Source organism: Xenopus tropicalis, chromosome 1 (assembly GCF_000004195.4).
Source record: "Xenopus tropicalis strain Nigerian chromosome 1, UCB_Xtro_10.0, whole genome shotgun sequence".
In the NCBI taxonomy this organism is placed as follows: domain Eukaryota; kingdom Metazoa; phylum Chordata; class Amphibia; order Anura; family Pipidae; genus Xenopus; species Xenopus tropicalis.
Window position 1 is genome coordinate 42,302,829 of NC_030677.2, and position 18,794 is coordinate 42,321,622.

An 18,794-nucleotide genomic window follows, 5' to 3' on the forward strand; every position below is an offset into this window, starting at 1 on the left:
AAGGCGTGGAAAACCATCCCCTTCTCAAGCTGGTAGGTGACATGATGTCACAGGCTGTGCGTCATACGGCGCGACCCATGGAGAGTGAAAGTAAGTGGCAACTGGGATTGTGCTTGATGGGATAAACACACAACTGTCTATCTAGTATGTGTGTGCAGGTATGTGACAACTGCGTGTATGGCTTCTCTCAGATATCATGGTGCGTAGGGAAGGTTACATACATGTTGTGTAGCACGGCAAGGGACAACTGGGGGTGTAAGAGGAAGTGACAGCCGACTGTATCTTGCGGTTTTATTTAATGTTATCTGAGTGAGGGTTGAAGGTTAATAAGGTACACTTAGAAATTGGGGGGGTGTTAATAAGGTACACTTATGAAGTGGGGGGGAATGTTAATAAGGTACACTTATGAAGTGGGGGGGAATGTTAATAAGGTACACTTATGAAGTGGGGGGGGAAGGTTAATAAGGTACACTTATGAAGTGGGGGGGAATGTTAATAAGGTACACTTATGAAGTGGGGGGGAATGTTAATAAGGTACACTTATGAAGTGGGGGGAATGTTAATAAGGTACACTTATGAAGTGGGGGGAATGTTAATAAGGTACACTTATGAAGTGGGGGGGAATGTTAATAAGGTACACTTATGAAGTAAGGGGAAGGTTAATAAGGTACACTTATGAAGTGGGGGGGGAAGGTTAATAAGGTACACTTATGAAGTGGGGGGGAAGGTTAATAAGGTACACTTATGAAGTGGGGGGGGAAGGTTAATAAGGTACACTTATGAAGTGGGGGGGGAATGTTAATAAGGTACACTTATGAAGTGGGGGGGGAATGTTAATAAGGTACACTTATGAAGTGGGGGGGAATGTTAATAAGGTACACTTATGAAGTGGGGGGGAATGTTAATAAGGTACACTTATGAAGTGGGGGGAATGTTAATAAGGTACACTTATGAAGTGGGGGGGAAGGTTAATAAGGTACACTTATGAAGTGGGGGGGAAGGTTAATAAGGTACACTTATGAAGTGGGGGGGGAAGGTTAATAAGGTACACTTATGAAGTGGGGGGAATGTTAATAAGGTACACTTATGAAGTGGGGGGGGAATGTTAATAAGGTACACTTATGAAGTGGGGGGGGAATGTTAATAAGGTACACTTATGAAGTGGGGGGGAATGTTAATAAGGTACACTTATGAAGTGGGGGGGAATGATAATAAGGTACACTTATGAAGTAAGGGGAAGGTTAATAAGGTACACTTGTGAAGTGGGGGGAATGTTAATAAGGTACACTTATGAAGTGGGGGGAATGTTAAAAAGGTACACTTATGAAGTGGGGGGGAATGTTAATAAGGTACACTTATGAAGTGGGGGGGAAGGTTAATAAGGTACACTTATGAACTAAGGGGAAGGTTAATAAGGTACACTTATGAACTAAGGGGAAGGTTAATAAGGTACACTTATGAAGTGGGGGGGGAATGTTAATAAGGTACACTTATGAAGTAAGGGGAAGGTTAATAAGGTACACTTATGAAGTGGGGGGGAATGTTAATAAGGTACACTTATGAAGTGGGGGGGGATGTTAATAAGGTACACTTATGAAGTGGGGGGAAGGTTAATAAGGTACACTTAGGAAGTAAGGGGAAGGTTAATAAGGTACACTTATGAAGTGGGGGGGGAATGTTAATAAGGTACACTTAGGAAGTGGGGGGGAATGTTAATAAGGTACACTTAGGAAGTGGGGGGGAATGTTAATAAGGTACACTTAGGAAGTAAGGGGAAGGTTAATAAGGTACACTTATGAAGTGGGGGGGAATGTTAATAAGGTACACTTATGAAGTAAGGGGAAGGTTAATAAGGTACACTTATGAAGTAAGGGGAAGGTTAATAAGGTACACTTATGAAATAAGGGGAAGGTTAATAAGTTACACTTATGAAGTAAGGGGAAGGTTAATAAGGTACACTTATGAAGTAAGGGGAAGGTTAATAAGGTACACTTATGAAGTGGAGGGGGGGAATGTACACTTATGGAGTGGGGTTGGTTAATAAGGAACACTTATCAAATGGGGTGGTTATTCAGGTATACTTATGAAGTTGGTGGGGAGGTAGGTTATAACTTTATTTTTTAGGTACTACACAAATAGGCAACAATGTACAATTTTACACACGGGAAGGCCAAGCATAATAACAAATAACACGCATAGTAATAATACTATAATACACAGCAGGAATGAGGTCCCTTCCCTAAAGAGCTTACAGCCTAATCTTATGAAGTGGGGGGGGACAGGGTTTGTAAGTTGCACTTACGATGTGGTAGCTAAGCTTCATACATCCATATTGGCGGCAGGACAATCTCCTTATCTATTTTTCCTGATGTTCTTTAGTAGCTTTAGGCTCTCCACATTTCAAAAAGACCCCTAATCCATAAAGCGCCAGGTGATCACATATGTATATGAACAGTGCACAGTAAAACTATAGATAGCAGTTTTAGAAAACAAGAAGTTTATTAAAGAGATAATTTTCCTTATTACAAAAGACATTGCTTTCAACTCTTAGAAACCCAACAGAAAAAGTGCAAACAGGAATTGGGAGAACAGGTGACATATTATGTTCCTTCAGTATCTGAATTCTGTCTAAGCATCAGTGCTGATTGTAGGTATCTAGAAAACACAATTTCCTCTTCATGCAGGAGTAGCTATCAGATTTTAAGAATTGGTGAAATTTTTTTTTTAACAAATTAAAGAAAGTTTGTTTTTTTTATTATAAAACATTTGATACATTTTTATTTTTACAATAGTTCCCCTTTAATAAAACTGTTTTTGGGATTTTTATTTCACTATTCACGCGTGATTCTTTTGGCATCTTTAATTTGTCTGCTGGCTGTGCCTACAATCAACGGGTTATTATCTTGGCACAGTTGGCTGACAAGTTTACTTAAGGATATAGCTTTGCATACTGTATTATTACGGGAATCACAGTTCATTCCCATGCTGGCTGTCCCTTCTACCAAAAGGTCTCTTATCTCTACAATTGCTTCCCTACCTGGGGACTGTGTCTGCTAATTAAATATATCTATACCTTGGCACAGTGGCTGATTTGCTGGATCCCTGAGTTAAAATAAATCATGGACATGACCACAGGCATTTAGGATTTAAAAATGTAAAATGAAATAGACAGTCACTATTCATTGGGTTGGTGTTTGGGGTTCTGTGTACTTGTAATGCCAGGGCCTCTTTAATGCCAGTCTGGATGTGATAACTGGATTTTTGTAGCTGCAAGGTCTGGAAGAAATCACTTGGTGTGTATCCTATAATTGTATCAATACACAAACACACACAGATGTTAAGGTACAGATTGTTGTTTTTTTGTTACTTTTTTAACTCTTTTTATTCATTTTATCCCCCAAAGCATACATTTGTACAGGTACATTGCCCCCAGCCTGCTAATGCAGCTCATGGAAGGGATGTCTGAGAATCCATATCTTCTGTGAATGTGAGGAAAGAAAAGATTCTCTTGTGTAACTACCAGAAACTCAGCTAAGCTGTTTTGCAACACCCCCTCCCCTTCTAAGTCTGAAAACACTATCATCATCATCATCATCATCATCATCCTATTTAGCGCTGGGCTACTCAGCTAAAATTACAAGCAGGATGAGTTGGCTCTTCCCCTCGTCTAAGAGCCCCAGACCACTTCAGCAACTTACAAGCTTGCAGCAGCAGAAACAGAGGCAGATTGAGTCCCTTAAAGCTTGCCACAACAGGTAAGGCAGCACGTCATGTAGCTCAGTATAAGTTTTATACAACCTATTGGCTGTAGGATAAAGCCTTGAGACTAGTATGTGTTGCATTGCAGGTCTCTTGTAAAAATACATGCTTAATTACCATGTACTATTCATCCAATGTACACCTAAAATAGCACTGCAAATATTCAGCTAGCTATCAGTGTTTGCCTATCATGCTAAAGAAACTTCTTCTATACCTTTCATTATAACAGTTTATGTGTAAATTGTACTTTTATGTCAAACTTCATACCATTTGGTATATACATGGGGTGTGTGTGTGTGTATATATAAAATATATATATATATATATATATATATATATACATGCAAATATATGAGCCGCACTCACAGGACTTAGTGTGCAAAAAAGGAAAATTTATTATAGCATATAGCTAACGTTTCGGCTGCTTCCACAGATAAAGGCTGTGGAAACAGACGAAACGTTAGCTATATGCTATAATAAATTTTCCTTTTTTGCACACTAAGTCCTGTGAGTGCGGCTCATATATTTGCATGTGGATATTGGTCTGACACTGCACCCAGGCATGCTATATCTTTTTTTAACGTGAGTGCCTGTTGATATCTGCTGTTGTTGTGATCCAAACATTTGTCCCTGGGCATATTAGGGAAAGATTTGCTTATTTGGCAGCCTCACCAAACAAGTGGAGCTTGACTATAATGAAACTCATATAACATAGTGTAATATTCTTTAACTTTTTGCAACACCATTGTGCTTAGGATCAGTCAACAGTATTATTTATTGAATACAAAAAGTATGTCACTTCAAATACCAGAAGCTGTATTAAGAGTTTGATGTACTCATGATGAGCTACAATTTTAATGTTAAAGGGGAATAGAAATGTTTAGAAAACTTATATGTTAGACTTCCAAACCAGACCAAGGCCACAACAGTGCAGTAACAGTGTGACCCAGAGGTGCCTCTTGTAGCCTGCCCTTCCTCTTTTCAGCTGATTTGCATCACACATTCTTTCAGCTGCTGAGGAATTTCTCAAAACAAGTCTATGCATTGACATAGGTATTTGGTATTATAAGTGGCATACATATTGCCTGTTATCTAATTCTAGACTGCCTTTTCTTATCAAACAATCCTTGTACTCATAGCCAGCATATCTTTTCTGCCCTTGCTATTGCAGTCTATGCTGTTACAGTCTATTGTTATCACTTTCAGGTGTGTAAACCTGTATAGGGATTAAAAGAAGAGGCTCAGCTTGCCTTTCTGTTCTAAAACCTGCATATGAGAGTTGTTTAACCTCAAGTCACTGCCTGCCTGTGCAAACCTAATGCTTATTGCTGATTTGTTTACTGTTGCCTCATTTTTTTTTGTTATGCCACTTGCAACACACTAGCTTGTCATATGATAATCTGTATGTGATCTGAAATGACTAGGGATTCAAATTCTTATGTGAAATGTAGGACTGGAAAACGTTTAAGTTAGCACCTTCTGATTCTCCAGTCCAATTGCATGGTGTTATGGACCGTAATGTAATTCATCAGCAGGCAGGTATATAGTCTTGTCACACTTTAGAATCACAGATAAAATAAGCGTGTAAATTCACTGTCCCCTGGATTTTCTGTTAAATTAATTTTACTAAACTGCTGAAAATCTGAATTCTAGGCTATGGCACATGGGCTGAGGATCCGCTTTTCTCTGCGTTGTACACAGGAGGAGAAGAGCCAATCTGCCGCCATCAACTTGCGTGTGTTTATGCACTGACAGGAACTGTGTCAGCCTATGTGTAGACACACACAGAGTGGATTTTCAGCACTAAAATACAAAAGTTTGCCTTTTGGTGCCAAGATCTGCTTCATGTATCTGCACACAGGCCAACAGTATGCCTGTTCAAGCAGACGCACACAGGAGTGGATAAGCATGGATTGGCTTTTCTCTGCCTACATGCAAAACTCAGGTGGACAAAAATGGATTCCCTAGCCCCATGTGCCATTAGACTTTTAGTATAACAGTAAGTTTACCTTTGAGATTGAAATGTATGAGGAGCATTTCTGAGCATTTAATTGTATGGCTGCTTAGCTGGGCCCTTAAAGGAATATGTTGTGAGAAAACTTTTTTTTTTCAAAATTCATCAGTTAATATAGCTTCTCCAGAAGACTCCTGCATTGAAAGCCATTTTTCAAAAACAACATATTTAATTTTGAAATTTTATATGGGACTTGCCCTATTCTTCATTTCCCAGGGTGCCATAGTCTTGTTACCTGTGCTCTGATAAACTTTAGTCACACCTTATAGTAAGAAATCCAAGTCCGGCTTAGGACTCATGTTACATGGGAGTAGGAGAAACAATAGGCTTCCTGAAGGCAGTTGCGCTGGCTCCTTTTGAAAGCTCAGACTCGGGCACAATGCACCGAGATGGCGCCTACACACCAATATTACAGCTAAAAAAAAATAAATTTGTTGGTTCAAGAATAACATTTTATATGGTAGAGTGAATTATTTACAGTGTAATTTAGAAATAAAAAGTATAGCATAAAGATCATGACAGTATCCCTTTAAGCTGTATAGTGGTACAGTTTGATATGTTAGTTGCTGGCAAAGCTACATGCCAGACAGTGTAATCTGTAGGGCTGAGAAATGTGCCATGCTTTAGAGAGTCAGCTGCTGGGAATACGAGAGTAAGAAAATAAAACTATTTAAAAAAAAAAAACTTTTTAGAAAAAAACAGAAAGCAATTAAAGGTATTGAGTGTTTGTCTTGTACTATTAAAAATACTTTTGTCAACTACCCCTTTCTCCCACAGTGTGGTAAATTTGTTAGATCCAGGCATTAAGAAAATACAACTGGAGCAAATTAATTGTTTGATAATTTTCAGTTTGTTAAAAAATATATAATCTGTTCCATGGATGTCCAGCTTCTCTATTCCAGAGTATTGTTTATTTTCCTAGTTGGGTATATAAGGCTGAGTATATGTGAAATGGTTAAGTTTGCTCATTCTTTTTCTAATTTTTGTTCTTTTAAACAGTATTGCAGAAATTCAGAAAGATGTGGAATACAGGCTGCCTTTTACAGTTAAAAACCTTACCATCAACATAAACATGTAAGTATATATACAGTACATTTATTATAGTTCTCATTCATGTTAAATGTTTCTATACATGCAGATTTTATGTTTTGGTTCCTAAAACAAGTTTAAGCTAAGGGTTGGTTAGATAAATGCTTCTGATGATTTGACATAACCAAGCAATTATTGCTGTGGTACTGTGGTATTTGTGGCAACATTAACAGCTTGAGAGCTGTTATCAGCATCCTTGTCATAGTAGCCAGCATTTGGATCACCAGGTCTTGGTGGTTAAACACTCATTTTCAAAAGTTACAGAGTGAGAGCAGACACTGACTTCTGCCAGTTATGTATGTGATACATTGTTGGGTTTAGAAACCATTTACTTTTGCAGTTGAAAGACTCTATTGGAACAGATGTTGATAATGATATTTTCTCTGTATAATACTCTGCAGCCAGCCCTTCCCTTCTCTAAGCACTTTATTTACTTGTTTATTTTTGCAGTTTGCTTCCTCCGCAGTTTCCTCAAGAAAAACCTCACATCAGTGTTTTCCCACCTATTCACCATCACCTAGTGGATAAGCAAGGCATGAATGTCATCTGTCCCCTTGTTAATAATGTAAGGTACTCATATGTTCCTTGTTTGTAAATATAATTGTTATTATTATTTGCATGCAAATTCTTTTTATATTAAAAACTGCTTTCCAGGAGCCAGTAAGTGCCAGTGTATTATGTATGCTGTGCTTAAGCTTTCTGTGACAAAGAACTGCCTGTTATCCCCCCCATCATGTGCTTGAATGAAATGCCTAAGAACTGCTTGGTGCCTTCCTCTGCCCTTCTATGCTTTAATAATATACTAATGCATAGAATTTCTTCAGTGTTGACTTTCATTTGCTCAGTACACATTTTCAAAAGCTGGTTCCTATCTTTCTAGTTCAGTCATTCCATTTATCATCATACATATAGACAACTTAAGCAGTCTGCATTCTGCTACATTGCCACTTGTAGCAGGAACTCCTGTTAAGGCAAAACAGCTGATTGGGACAAATGTAAACAGTTCCCAGCCTATCTGGACTTTGTGCAGCCTATCTGCACAAACCCTTTCTTTTCCTCTTCTCTTGCAGGACTGCTCTGTTTGAAACTGTGGTAAAGGTGTTTTAAGGGCATAGTAGTGACCACTTTCCCTTTCCATTGTGGTTAACTGGTAGCATACCTGTGGTGTATATATAGTAGTATGAAATTGCTCCCATCACAATATCCAGGCAATAGTCACTGGACCATGCCATATTTATTGACCTTCTTTTTCCATACTTGTTTCAGTATATGTTTGTGAGGGTTTAACCATTCTAGAAAATCAAGCTTAAGGTTAAAATTTGTTGTGTTTAATAATTGCACCTTTTTCCCCCTTTTAGTTTACAATGCACTCTGATCTTGGTAAAATAGTTCAGACTTTACTGGAAGAGTTTTGGAAAAATCCCCCCACACTGGCCCCCAGTTCTGGCTCCTTTCCTTAGTAAGTATTACTGCAGTGTATAATAAAATATTTATATTTCGGTATTTGGAATTGCCTCCATTTGTACACAATCTGCCTGACACTGGACCATTGGAGTACAAACACTTTATAAATAGTTTATAATCTTTTCCAGCCTGTTGAGCATCAATAACTGTTTTTCGGAGGTCCTTGGAGAGCCATGAAACACTCCTGCAAAATTGTGTTGTTAAGATCAGACTCTGATAGTCCAGAGACAGATTTATGTACTCTAAATAAGGCAGGACCTCCCACACTCAGATCTTTTTATCATCCCATTAAATGAAACACCTGATCTAATTTCCCCTTCAAATGATCTGATAATCCTAGAGGGTCACATATAATATACCTAATGTATAATGCAACTTTGGTTCATTTTTCTAAATGAACAAGTATAATGTTTTTGACTCATTTGTTTTATTCTGGTTCTTATTATATAGATTTAGGACTTACGTGAAAAACAGATTACATTTTGTGCCATATTTATGAAATGTTAAATTAAAAAGGGTTCAAAACTTTCAAGCACCATTGTGTATGGCTACATATATAAGCTGCTTTAAATTGGGTGTATAGTTCAGTCACGCCAGGTTGATGTTGTTCCCATACCCTCCTTACTAAGAATGGAAGATTAATGTTAATCCTACAGAGCAGGAGACTAGAGTGTATCCTTATGTACCCTGTCAATATCCTTATGCAGCTTAGCACATTCTGTAACTTCAAGGGATTTTAGGGTAACTCTGTGTTAAGTTTGTTTTCCTTTGCCTGCCACACACCTAGACATATGGTATGCTTACATAATGTATATAATAATGTACATTGTGAATACATTAAAAGAAAGAAATACACTTTGCTATACATAAGATTTATCATATCTTAACTGTGTATTTTAGTTATGAGGTTTAACATGCATTGAGTGTAACTTCCCCCTTATCTGCATTTATACATTGTAGTGAGACCAGTTATTTTGCTTGGGCTTCACTCACATTATATTTAGATGGTGAATCTTCTTTTTATATTACATAGTCCTTACAAGCAACTTTTTACTAGGTCTTCATTTGTCACTTTTTATAGTTTTCATATTTTTAGACTTCCAATTAAGACTCTTTCTGTCTTGCATTTGAAAATGCTATCTGGTTGCCAGGGTCATTGACCCCAGCAGCTCAAAAATAAACAGATTGGATGACTATGAGGCATTCATTTTATTATTATTATTTTGTTACCCCTTTAAGGTCTGATCTAGCAAAAATGTGATCTAAAGTAATTGTCACACAGGCACATAGCCCGCAGCGACCCAAGTCATAACCACTGGCCTAATAGCAGGCTCACTGAACCTGAGTGACTAGTGAGTGGGTGATGTTTTTTTTCTGCAGTGGAGACAATAGCCATCAGCTGATAGGGGTAAATAGGGAAATCACCCTTTAACTCTGCTCATGGCAGAGGTAGTGACCCTACCCAGTATACCTATTCATTCACAGTGAATAAAATATGTTACAGAAAACTCTTCCTTAGCAATTTGATCTCTAGTACAGTACAAACCTTTGCTGCCCAACCATTCTAATCAATGCTAGCAAAGCGTTTGTAACTTTGGTGCCAGTAAATGCATCTTGAAGTAGATTAGAAGGAGACAGATTTTTGCCATCTCTTAGTAAGTCTATATTTTATTTGCATGAGAGAAAAACCAAGGTTTGGAGCTAATGAGAATCATTTCAGGTTTGTGTATCTTGCTGTTTTAGTTTGTTCAGCAATCCTACTGGACCACCTCTGTACCCTCATCCGGGGTTTCCATATCTTCCACCATACCCAGCGCAAGAATCCAGTAGATCCGTTCCAGTTTCAGAAACTGTTCCTCCAGCCTACAACTCTGCCAAAGCTGCTGCTCCTACCTATGGGTTAATCACAGATCTTCCCCTACCAGTCCCTACTTCTGAAGTAAGTATAAGCAAAGCAGTCATAATGCAAGGATTGCTGCATTTCAGCATGTCACCTGTTGCTCAGCTATGTTTTTTTTCATGTTGTAATCCATCTAATGCCACTGTCTGCATCATAACAGATTTTCAGGTGAGCTACCCCTTAATAGCTATAATCTCTTGTAATCCTTTAGGTGGGTATCAATGGCTTCACCTACAAGATGCCTGATCTCCCTGAAACTTTTCCTGAACTCTTAGAACTCAGGTAAATATTTGGAATTGACTAGTTTTGCTATATATAAATCCACCAGGAAAGAAAGGTCCGCACTCACAGGTCTTACATAGAAACGCTTAGGTCATTTATTTGTGGATACTGACGTTTCAGTTACAACAATAGCCTTTCTGTGAACAAACCCAAAACAACCTGTGTCTAATAACCATATTTTGGATGGAAAGGTGCTAGTAGTGATGTCATATTACATCACCAAAGTAAGACAAAGAACATTTGCATATAGTATTTGCATAACGAACACAAAACACACTGCAATAACACTACAAAAAAGTGCTATATATATATATATATATATATATATATATATATATACACAATACCCCAATGTGTCTGCAGCACTCTGCCTTGTCTCTTCGCTCGGTGCAAACCACATGCAAGTCACCAGCACTCCTTAAATATTGCAGCAAAAATCCATCTTTTGACTTTTGTTATATATATATATCACACACACATTATATTTGGTTCAGGTATCCTCAGAGTAAAAATGTGGCTCATCTATAAGTAGACTTTGCATTCATTTTATATTTCCATGGGATTCATTAGTACATAGCCTAGTATATATATATATATATATATATATATATATATATATTACTAGGCTATGTATATGTATATGTATGTATGTATATATATATATATATATATATATATATATATATATATATATATATATAGGCAGAGTGCCACCCTGGGTTTGAGATAAATATGTATATATTTACAGGGTAACCCTTTTGAAATAAAAAATAACAAAAGTGGTATAAAGGTGATACCTTTATTGGCTAACTAAGATAACCATAGCAAGCTTTCAGAACATTTTAGTTCCTTTTTCAATCAGCTTGAAAAAGGAACTAAAATGTTCTGAAAGCTTGCTATGGTTATCTTAGTTAGCCAATAAATGTATCACCTTTATACTACTTTTGTTATTTTTTATTTCAAAAGGGTTACCCTGTAAATATTTTTGACTGGCTAGCACGGTACATCACCTTTTCCTGTATATTTATAGTTGTAATGTAAATGTTAGCACAAACAAGCATAATTGCTTTTATTCAGTTCTCTTTACAAATACGAAGTAATAGTGACTCAGTGGGCTTGACCTGACAGGGGCAGATTTATCAATATGAGAGTTTGTCACTTAATACATAAGAATTTCCCACATTCTGTTTATTCCTATGGGATTTTTAGAAGCCTATTTATCACTTACCCACTGATAAATACACTTCTATAAATCCTATAGGAATTAATAGAACATGGGTGAGTTCTTATGTGTTAAGCTCTAAATCTGCCCATAAGTCTCCTGAGTTAAAGGAACAGTAACACCAAAAAATGAAAGTGTATAAAAGTAACTAAAATATAATGTGCTACTGCCCTGCACTGGTAAAAGTTGTGTGTTTACTTCAGAAAGTCTACTATAATTTTATATAAATAAGCTGCTGTGTAGCCATGGAGGCAGCCATTCAAAGGAGAAAAGGCACAGGCACATAGCAGATAACAGATAAAACCCTATTGTATTCTACAGAACTAATCTGTTATCTGCTATGTAACCTGTGCCTTTTCTCCTTTTTTCCAGCTTGAATGGCTGCCCCCGTGGCTACACAGCAGCTTATTATATAAATTATAGTAGTGTTACTGTAGCAAACACACCAGTTTTACCAGTGCAGGGCAACAGTGCATTATATATTTATTACTTTAAAGCTCTTTCATTTTTTAGTGTTACTGTTCCTTTAATACTGCTTCTCCCTAAAGGGGAAATAACCTATTTGTTTCATTTTGTTCTTTGTGTAGTGTATCTCAGCTCTCTGAAATGTCAGATCAAGAGGATGTTCTGTTGGAGCAGTTTGTGAATCTTCCGCAGTTGAAGCAGGTCATTTCTGATAAAGAGGAGTTGGTGCGGAACATTGAGGAGATGGCGAGTATGTATGTTAATATAGTTACTACATGAAATACATATTTCTTTCCCTACAGCTGTAGTTCTGCAGTTCCCACAGTTGGCTGCTTAATGGGAAGTGCAGCGAGGGATCTTCCAGGTGCACAATTGCCCTTTGTTCATAAATAAGTCCCAGAATCTTTTTTTTTTTTTCTATAAACAGTTTTGCTTTCAGTTATAGGCATAATAGGTATGCTGTGTTCATATTTTTAGCACCACAATACAGGCAATTATAGAATGTGTAGTATAAATATATAAAGGATAATTTCCCTCCTTCACATTAACAAATCAGAGAGCAGATTAACTGAAACTCATATGATTTCCCTGACAGTTATTAGATTTTTATGACTTATCTACTTAATATAAATGGGTAACTTTTGAAGGGGAAATATGTAACTATTTTAAACATGGGTTCAGTGACTAAGACTCATGTCAAATATACTTTATGCCTTGTATTTTGCTCTTTGAGTTGTTGGCATTGTAATAAAATAATTGTAGAACATGTATATTGCATGTATATATTTTTGCTAAATATATAAAATTAAAATCAATTTATTTTTTATAGAAAGGAATCTTCAGATGGAGCCAGTTCTGGAAGTAAAACGACAAGCAATACTTGACAAAGTGAGTCAGTTTTATGGTTTGTGTTCAAGAAACATGGAGTTTTTGTTTGACATTGGCTTCACATTGTGTGTGTTTTGCTGTAGTATGAGCAGCTGATGCAGCTGAAGTTGTCGTTTGAGAAGAAGTTGCAAAGACAACATGAGTTAAGTGAGGTAAATCTCTTTTGTTTTTACATCATGTTGTGCCTGAGTTGTGTAACAAATGAATCTGTACCAGTCCCAGACTCCTATATTAAAGGAACAGTAACACCAAAAAATGAAAGTGTATAAAAGTAACTAAAATATAATGTGCTGCTGCCCTGCACTGGTAAAAGTTGTGTGTTTACTTCAGAAAGTCTACTATAATTTATATAAATAAGCTGCTATGTAGCCATGGGGGCAGCCATTCAAAGGAGAAAAGGCACAGGCACATAGCAGATAACAGATAAAACACCATTGTATTCTACAGAGCTTATCTGTTATCTGCTATGTAACCTGTGCCTTTTCTCCTTTTTTCCAGCTTGAATGGCTGCCCCCGTGGCTACACAGCAGCTTATTATATAAATTATAGTAGTGTTACTGTAGCAAACACACCAGTTTTACCAGTGCAGGGCAACAGTGCATTATATTTTTATTACTTTAAAGCTCTTTCATTTTTTAGTGTTACTGGTACAGATTCATGTGTTTGACCCACCCTCATACTGCTGAGCTCAGGTTTTACCTCTCAGAAAATGTTTGTATTGAATGGCATGAAGCAGGCTGATTTCTTATCCTCTGTTTAATGCGTTTCCTCCCAGAGCTGCAGTCTGAGTGCTTTGCAGGCAAGGTTAAAGGTTGCAGCACATGAAGCCGAGGAGGAGTCTGACAAGATTGCAGATGAATTCCTTGAGGGAAAAATAGAAATTGATGAATTCCTTGTTAACTTCATGGACAAAAGAACGGTATATCCTACATTTTCACATGTCAGGATGTATATGTACAGAACGGGTGGAGCATGGGGTTTTGCGAAACACTATAACTGGCAGCTTCAGAATGAAACTCTTCTCACATTGTTACGTATCTCCTCCTATAATTCACCCTGAGCCATTATGATTTAGTAGTTTTTGTTCTTCTGATCACAAACCCTCCTGCCACTGATAATTGCTTACCAGTAACCAACATAAGGTAGAAGTCTAGTAATCCCGGCATATAGGCTGATGTTACAATGATGTGGGCAACTGAATATGGCTGAACGTGTCAGAGCATGTTCCAGCAGAAACAGGACCTTATTTATCATGAGTGCAATGAATAGGGCTTGTGCTGAACATACTTTTTGCCTATTGTTTTAATCAAGAACTATCCGTGGAAAATTGAAACTAATCTATATTTGGTCTTTGCGAGGTAGATCATTCCCAGTGCATAGATAATCCCCCTGCATAATGGATTCCTGCTTATAATGTATATGCACTGTTTCCTATTTACTTGTGCTCATGTAAGGAAAATGTGAATATAGGCGTATTCTGTCCCTTTCATTGTACAAATTAGGCAGCATAGTAATAGTCTGTAACACTAGCAGAAGTTCGCAGATACTTTTAGAAAAATATACTGTATTAAAGGGGAACTCAGGCTTCCGAACCAAAATTTGTTAAAGAGCCCCACACAACACAGAAACCCCTAATATACCCATTACTATAATTTGTTCTTTCAGAAAGTATGAATATACTTTCTGCATTTTCAGCATTTTTATATGCTGAAATCCAGCTGCAAAACAGTTCCCTCTCTGCATCATTTAAATTCCTTGCAGAGGAGAAAGGGCTAAAACATTGATGTTACAAATTGTAACAACTTCTCCACACTTTACAGGCAGCATGCAGGAACTACATAACCAACAAAGCATTGCACTGTGATATCCCTGTCCTTATTGACATCACCTGTGCAGGGGATTTTGGGGTTTGGGGGATGCAGGCTGAAGGCAGGCTGAGGACAGTCAACTACTGTTACATTTTATTTGAGTCTTAAAGTAGTCAGCCAGATCAGCAGAACAGGGGGACGGGGCTTGGGGAACTGTTCCAAACCATATTATTATATTAACATCATGAAAAGGCTGCATATTTTTAAATTGATGTATATTGCAAAGTTGCTTGACATTGTGTTAACTTTTCAAAAAGCTTAAGGTTTTGAGTGGAGTTCCCCTTTAATTATGTAGCTACCATTAAAGCTCCAGTTTGCATAGTAAATAACATTTAGGTTTTACATTTGAAAGGGTCAAATGCCTTTCATGTTTATGTGAACTGCAAAGATTTCACGTTCTGGACAGATTTGCTTTGCACTCTTATGAGATATACCGTATATACTCGAGTATAAGCCAAGGTACCTAATTTTACCTAAGAAAACTGGAAAAACCTATTGACTCAAGTATAAGACTCGAGGTGTCACCAGTAGGGCTGGTGCGAGCGAGCCAACACACGAAGCACAAGAAGTACAGCAGGATAATCTGGTTACACGATATTGCTTGAGAACTGATAATAGATAACTGACATAGATCCCCCCATTCTCAGCAGAAAGCATATTGACATTAACCTATTGCTGCTGCCTATATACCCGAGTATTCACAAAGTCCACACTTAAATAGAGATGACCCAGTTGTTACCATATACTGAAAAGTCCAGTCCAACCCTGGAACTCATTTGCACTTTATATATAGATATATATATATATACCTATATAGATATATACCTATATAGATATAAATCCTTATGGCAAGTACCTTGTTTGGAACATGCTGTGTGCCTGCTACTATTTACAGTTATTATCCTTAATGGTAGTGGAGCCCAATGTACAACACACAAATAGGGCAGCTATTATTTATATTTCCATTTACAGCCCTGACTCTTTGGATATACAAACCCCAAAGATGCATTTTTCCTCAGGATACACAAGCTGTAGTTACAGCCCATCCCTCTAATACCATCTTGCCTTACTCTAAAGCCCCACACGCTGAACGGACAAAAACTCCTGCAAAACTAAGTCGCAGTTTTACATACCGGCACTTGCGACTTAAAGTTCCCTCAGTCCCACTCTCTGCCTATGCCAGCTTCCCAGAACCGCCATTCTGCTAACTGTGCGCTCTTCTGCTATGCGCTCTTCTGCTGTGCGCTCTTCTGCTCTGCTGGGCGCCGCAGTCGCGCCAGTGACGCCACGCGCCCCCTTCAGTTACTCAAGGTATTGTAAGATGAGGCCATGAGTAACTGAAGGGGGCACGTGACGTCACTGCCGCGACTGCGGCGACACTAGGCCATGAGTAACTGAAGGGGGCGCGTGACGACACTGGTGCGACTGCAGCGCCCAGCAGAGCAGAAGAGCGCACAGTTAGCAGGATGGCGGTTCTGGGAAGCTGGCATAGGCAGAGAGCGGGACTGATGGAACTTTAAGTCGCAAGTGCCGGTATGTAAAACTGCGACTTAGTTTTGCAGGAGTTTTTGTCCGTGCAGCGTGTGTGCGTGCGGGGCTTTAGAGTTGGTTGAGGGTAGGCTGTCATGTTGGCGGGGGCAGCGGGAATCACCGGCAAGGGGTCAGGAGGGTCCGTGACTTGAGTATAAGCCGAGGGTTAATTTTTCAGCACATTTTGCGTGCTGAAAAACTGCTTATACTCAAGTATATACGGTAATCAGTTTTTTATGTTAGTGGCCATTTACATTTTCTCAGTGGTACCATAAAGCAATGCTCAGCAAATATAATGCCCTGTACCAAGTGCAATTATGGAAACTTTTATTTAAAATGATAAAGGGAAGCTGGGTTCTAGTGTGTGGCACCCTGTGGGATATAGCTCTCTGTGTAATACTTTACCTTTATTAGACACAAAAGATGCAGAGAGGAATACAGGAAAATCTCTGGTTTGAGTTCATTGTAGTGAATGACTGCCATATTGGTGTTTATTATACACTGTACAATGTTTTCTCTAGTGTTGCCACAGTAGAAGAGCCAAAGAAGAAAAGCTTCAGCAAGCAATATCACTGCACAGCCAATACCATGCACCGTTATAGGTACTGTATTGCCTTTACCCTTATACGTGTCATATCTGTCTCCCTCTTTTATTAAGGACCTACTTTACTTGTGTCTTTGTTACTAACACACACCCTGTGCTCTCCTGTCTGTGGAGAGACATGTCAGTAACAGCTATATATTTATTATTGCGTGTTAGCCAACATCACCAGTGATGTTGCCCATAGCAACCAATGAGCAATTAGATTTGGACACTCACCTACAATTTAAGAACTAAAGCAAAGATCTGATTGGTTGCTATGGGCAACACCACTGGTGATGTTGCCTTACACACTATAGTAAACATGCCCCTTAGTAATGTGGCAATCGTGGCTGAACATAATTCATTTACCTTTTCTGTTTTCTTTAGATAGTTCTGCAGATGATGGACAAAGTGAAAAAACTGGGGCAACAGAAGCACATTTTGTATTTATAAATGGAAAAAAAGTGGGAAGACTGTAATGTTTGATCGTTATATTCATGTTCATTCAACTGGTCACCCAAAAAAACTGCTTACACGTTAATATTAATAAGTGTTAATTATGAATATAATTTATTTCCTGTTATACTGAAATGGTTTCTTGCATTGACAAATATTAAATAATCCATTTAACACAAAGACCCTTTTGGTGTATTTTCTTCTTCCAGTGCGGACCACCGCTCCAACCAGGCTCGCACTAATTATTGTGTGTGTTTGTGAGAGAGACTCATTCATAGAGGTATAGGAAGAACACGTTGGCAGCCCATCACTCATTCCATCTGTACCAGTTAGTGCCAGGTGACTAAATACTAATATATAAAGCAGTTGTAAATGAAGAGGAGACCACTGTCATGCAGATTCACTGCTTCGAAAAACTTTAATTTCAGACCACTGCACACGTTTCAGGCTGCTTAGTTTCCTTTCTCAAGTGTATATAAACCAGTTATTCACCCACCACAGACAGAACCCAACTATTGGGAAATTAAATAGAATATTTCTTTGGCAGACACGAACAACCAATACCTGAGAAATATTAGCCACTCAGCCTTGCCCCTGGGGGCTGTCATTGATGTGAATGGAAACCGCCTCTCATTCAGCTTTGTGCCAGTAAACGGGCATTTTTAAGTTGAAAACCACTTGTCACAAGAAGCAGTTAGTTTCCCTTCATATGAATGACAGGCAGCACTGAGAGATATCAGCTGAGAGAGAAGTGTTGTGTGTGCCACAGGCCTATCCTTATAGAGGTATAAGGATACCTCTATTTTTTGGCTGCCAGTGGTCTCCCAAGTAATATGCATATAAATCAATGCACTTCAATGTCTTTAAGGAGATACAATTTGTGCCCTTACTCAAAGTAATAGGAATCAGGATGAACTCTGTAGTCAATACCCATTGTTCTATTACCTTGATTAACAATTTACCATACAGTCCTGAGTGTCACTGGCAGTTTATACTACAGGCAGCTATGAGCTGTTATGGTTTGGTTCCTGGACCGAAACATTAAGATTCTAAATATATGATATTTACTGCAAAGCCCAGCTGTTACAGTGCTACTTATACCAAGGATACTTGAGGCAGATATATAGAGATTTTGACAATAAGTGCATCTGTATTGGTTAGAAAACTAGTATCACTTTAAGATTTACTCCTTGCCTCACAGACATCTCAGCAATTTCAGGGCAGCTGTTTCACATAAAGCCAAAATATTTCACATATCTGTACTAAAATGTATT

General features: G+C 38.1%; 1 protein-coding gene across 3 annotated transcripts; it reads left to right on the forward strand.

Annotated features, from left to right (window-relative positions):
* Window positions 1–5: 5 nt before the first annotated feature.
* vps37a (vacuolar protein sorting 37 homolog A) lies at window positions 6–17,702 on the forward strand. Of its 3 annotated transcripts, none has more exons than XM_031899683.1 (13): window positions 6–90; window positions 3,404–3,755; window positions 6,773–6,847; window positions 7,313–7,427; window positions 8,221–8,321; window positions 10,070–10,265; window positions 10,438–10,508; window positions 12,318–12,445; window positions 13,025–13,083; window positions 13,167–13,235; window positions 13,859–14,002; window positions 17,003–17,083; window positions 17,456–17,702. In XM_031899683.1, the coding sequence occupies exons 2-12, from the start codon at window positions 3,646–3,648 to the stop codon at window positions 17,081–17,083; spliced, it is 1,149 nt and encodes a 382-aa protein (XP_031755543.1). In that variant the 5' UTR covers window positions 6–90; window positions 3,404–3,645; the 3' UTR covers window positions 17,456–17,702.
* Window positions 17,703–18,794: the final 1,092 nt, after the last annotated feature.